Source organism: Mustelus asterias, chromosome 19, assembly GCF_964213995.1.
Source record: "Mustelus asterias chromosome 19, sMusAst1.hap1.1, whole genome shotgun sequence".
Taxonomy (NCBI): domain Eukaryota; kingdom Metazoa; phylum Chordata; class Chondrichthyes; order Carcharhiniformes; family Triakidae; genus Mustelus; species Mustelus asterias.
In genome coordinates, this window is record NC_135819.1 from 26,054,284 (window position 1) to 26,056,903 (window position 2,620).

Genomic DNA, 2,620 nt, shown 5'->3' on the forward strand with positions numbered 1-2,620 from the left:
GGGAGAGAGCGGGGGGGGGAGAGAGCGGGGGGGGAGAGAGCGGGGGGGGAGAGAGGCGGGGGAGAGAGCGGGGGGGGAGAGAGCGGGGGGGGAGAGAGCGGGGGGGGAGAGAGCGGGGGGGGAGAGAGCGGGGGGGGGAGAGAGCGGGGGGGGGAGAGAGCGGGGGGGGGAGAGAGCGGGGGGGGGAGAGAGCGGGGGGGGGAGAGAGCGGGGGGGGGAGAGAGCGGGGGGGGGAGAGAGCGGGGGGGGGAGAGAGCGGGGGGGGGAGAGAGCGGGGGGGGGGGAGAGAGCGGGGGGGGGGAGAGAGCGGGGGGGGAGAGAGCGGGGGGGGGGAGAGAGCGGGGGGGGGGAGAGAGCGGGGGGGGAGAGAGCGGGGGGGGTAGAGAGCGGGGGGGGAGAGAGCGGGGGGGGGAGAGAGCGGGGGGGGGAGAGAGCGGGGGGGGGAGAGAGCGGGGGGGGGAGAGAGCGGGGGGGGAGAGAGCGGGGGGGGGAGAGAGCGGGGGGGGAGAGAGCGGGGGGGGGAGAGAGCGGGGGGGAGAGAGCGGGGGGAGAGAGCGGGGGGGGGGGAGAGAGCGGGGGGGGGAGAGAGCGGGGGGGGAGAGAGCGGGGGGGGGAAGAGAGCGGGGGGGGGAAGAGAGCGGGGGGGGAGAGAGCGGGGGGGAGAGCGGGAGCGGGGGGGGAGAGAGCGGGGGGGGAGAGAGCGGGGGGAGAGAGCGGGGGGGAGAGAGCGGGGGGGGGAGAGAGCGGGGGGAGGGGAGAGCGGGGGAGGGAGAGCGGGGGGGGGAGGGGAGAGCCGGGGGGGGGGGGGGGGGGGGGGAGAGCCGGGGGGGGAGGGAGAGCGGGGGTGGGGGGGGGGGGGGAGAGCGGGGGTGGGGGGGGGGAGAGAGCGGGGGTGGGGGGGAGAGAGCGGGGGTGGGGGGGGAGAGAGCGGGGGTGGGGGGGGAGAGAGCGGGGGTGGGGGGGAGAGAGCGGGGGTGGGGGGGGAGAGAGCGGGGGTGGGGGGGGAGAGAGCGGGGGTGGGGGGAGAGAGCGGGGGTGGGGGGGGAGAGAGCGGGGGTGGGGGGGGAGAGCGGGGGTGGGGGGGGGAGAGCGGGGGTGGGGGGGGGAGAGCGGGGGTGGGGGGGGGGAGAGCTGGGGTGGGGGGGGGGGGAGAGCGGGGGTGGGGGGGGGGAGAGCGGGGGTGGGGGGGGGAGAGCGGGGGTGGGGGGGGGGAGAGCGGGGGTGGGGGGGGGAGAGCGGGGGTGGGGGGGGGGGAGAGCGGGGGTGGGGGGGGGGAGAGCGGGGGTGGGGGGGGGGAGAGCGGGGGTGGGGGGGGGGGGGAGAGCGGGGGTGGGGGGGGGGAGAGAGCGGGGGAGAGCGGGGGTGGGGGGGGGGGAGAGCGGGGGTGGGGGGGGGGGGAGAGCGGGGGTGGGGGGGGGGGGGGAGAGCGGGGGTGGGGGGGGGAGAGCGGGGGTGGGGGGGGGAGAGCGGGGGTGGGGGGGGGGGAGAGCGGGGGTGGGGGGGGGGAGAGCGGGGGTGGGGGGGGAGAGAGCGGGGGTGGGGGGGAGAGAGCGGGGGTGGGGGGGGAGAGAGCGGGGGTGGGGGGGAGAGAGAGCGGGGGGGGGGGGAGAGAGCGGGGGGGGGGGAGAGAGAGCGGGGGGGGGGGGAGAGAGAGCGGGGGGGGGGGGGAGAGAGAGCGGGGGGGGGGGGAGAGAGAGCGGGGGGGGGGGGAGAGTGAGCGCGGGGGGGGGGGGGGAGAGAGAGCGGGGGGGGGGGGGAGAGAGAGCGGGGGGGGGGAGAGAGAGCGGGGGGGGAGAGCGGGGGGGGGGGGGAGAGCGGGGGGGGGGGGGGGGAGAGCGGGGGGGGGGGGGGGGGAGAGCGGGGGGGGGGGGGAGAGCGGGGGGGGGGGGGAGAGAGCGGGGGGGGGGGGGAGAGAGCGGGGGGGGGGGAGAGCGGGGGGGGGGGAGGGAGAGCGGGGGGGGGGGAGAGAGCGGGGGGGGAGAGAGCGGGGGGGGGGGGAGAGAGCGGGGGGGGGGGGGGGGAGAGAGCGGGGGGGGGGGGGGAGAGAGCGGGGGGGGGGGGGGGAGAGAGCGGGGGGGGGAGGTTGGGGGGGGGGGAGAGAGCGGGGGGGGGGGTTGGGGGGGGGGGGAGAGAGCGGGGGGGGGGGGAGGTTGGGGGGGGGGAGAGCGGGGGGGGAGGTTGGGGGGGGGGGGGAGAGAGCGGGGGGGGGGGAGGTTGGGGGGGGGGGAGAGAGCGGGGGGGGGGGAGGTTGGGGGTTTTCCCCGCGCCTCCCGCTCTCACCCGGGGCGCCCTCGTTTCTCAGCAGCTCCGCCGATCGCTCCGCTTCCCGTCTCCCGCTTTGAGCCGCCATCGGGAACCATCCGCGTGGATCCATCGCCCGGACTCGGCCCCCACCTGGCGGCCGGATGAGCCACCCGCAGCGGTGTACCAAAACCCGGGCTGGAACTCAAACCCGGGCTGGAACCCAAACCCGGACTGGAACCCAAACCCGGACTGGAACCCAAACCCGGGCTGGAACTCAAACCCGGATTGGAACCCCGGGCTGGAACTCAAACCCGGACTGGAACTCAAACCCGGGCTGGAACCCAAACCCGGACTGGAACCCAAACCCGGGCTGGAA

The 2,620-nt window shown here is 80.4% G+C and overlaps 1 protein-coding gene across 1 annotated transcript in view; it reads right to left on the bottom strand.

Annotated features, from left to right (window-relative positions):
• Positions 1-2,413, bottom strand: part of nopchap1 (NOP protein chaperone 1) — an 11,820-nt gene extending 9,407 nt beyond the window's left edge. The window contains exon 1 of the mRNA XM_078235155.1: positions 2,281-2,413. Coding sequence (XP_078091281.1) covers positions 2,281-2,374 — 94 coding nt within the window. The 5' untranslated portion in view covers positions 2,375-2,413. The remainder of the gene's footprint in view (positions 1-2,280) is intronic.
• Positions 2,414-2,620: the final 207 nt, after the last annotated feature.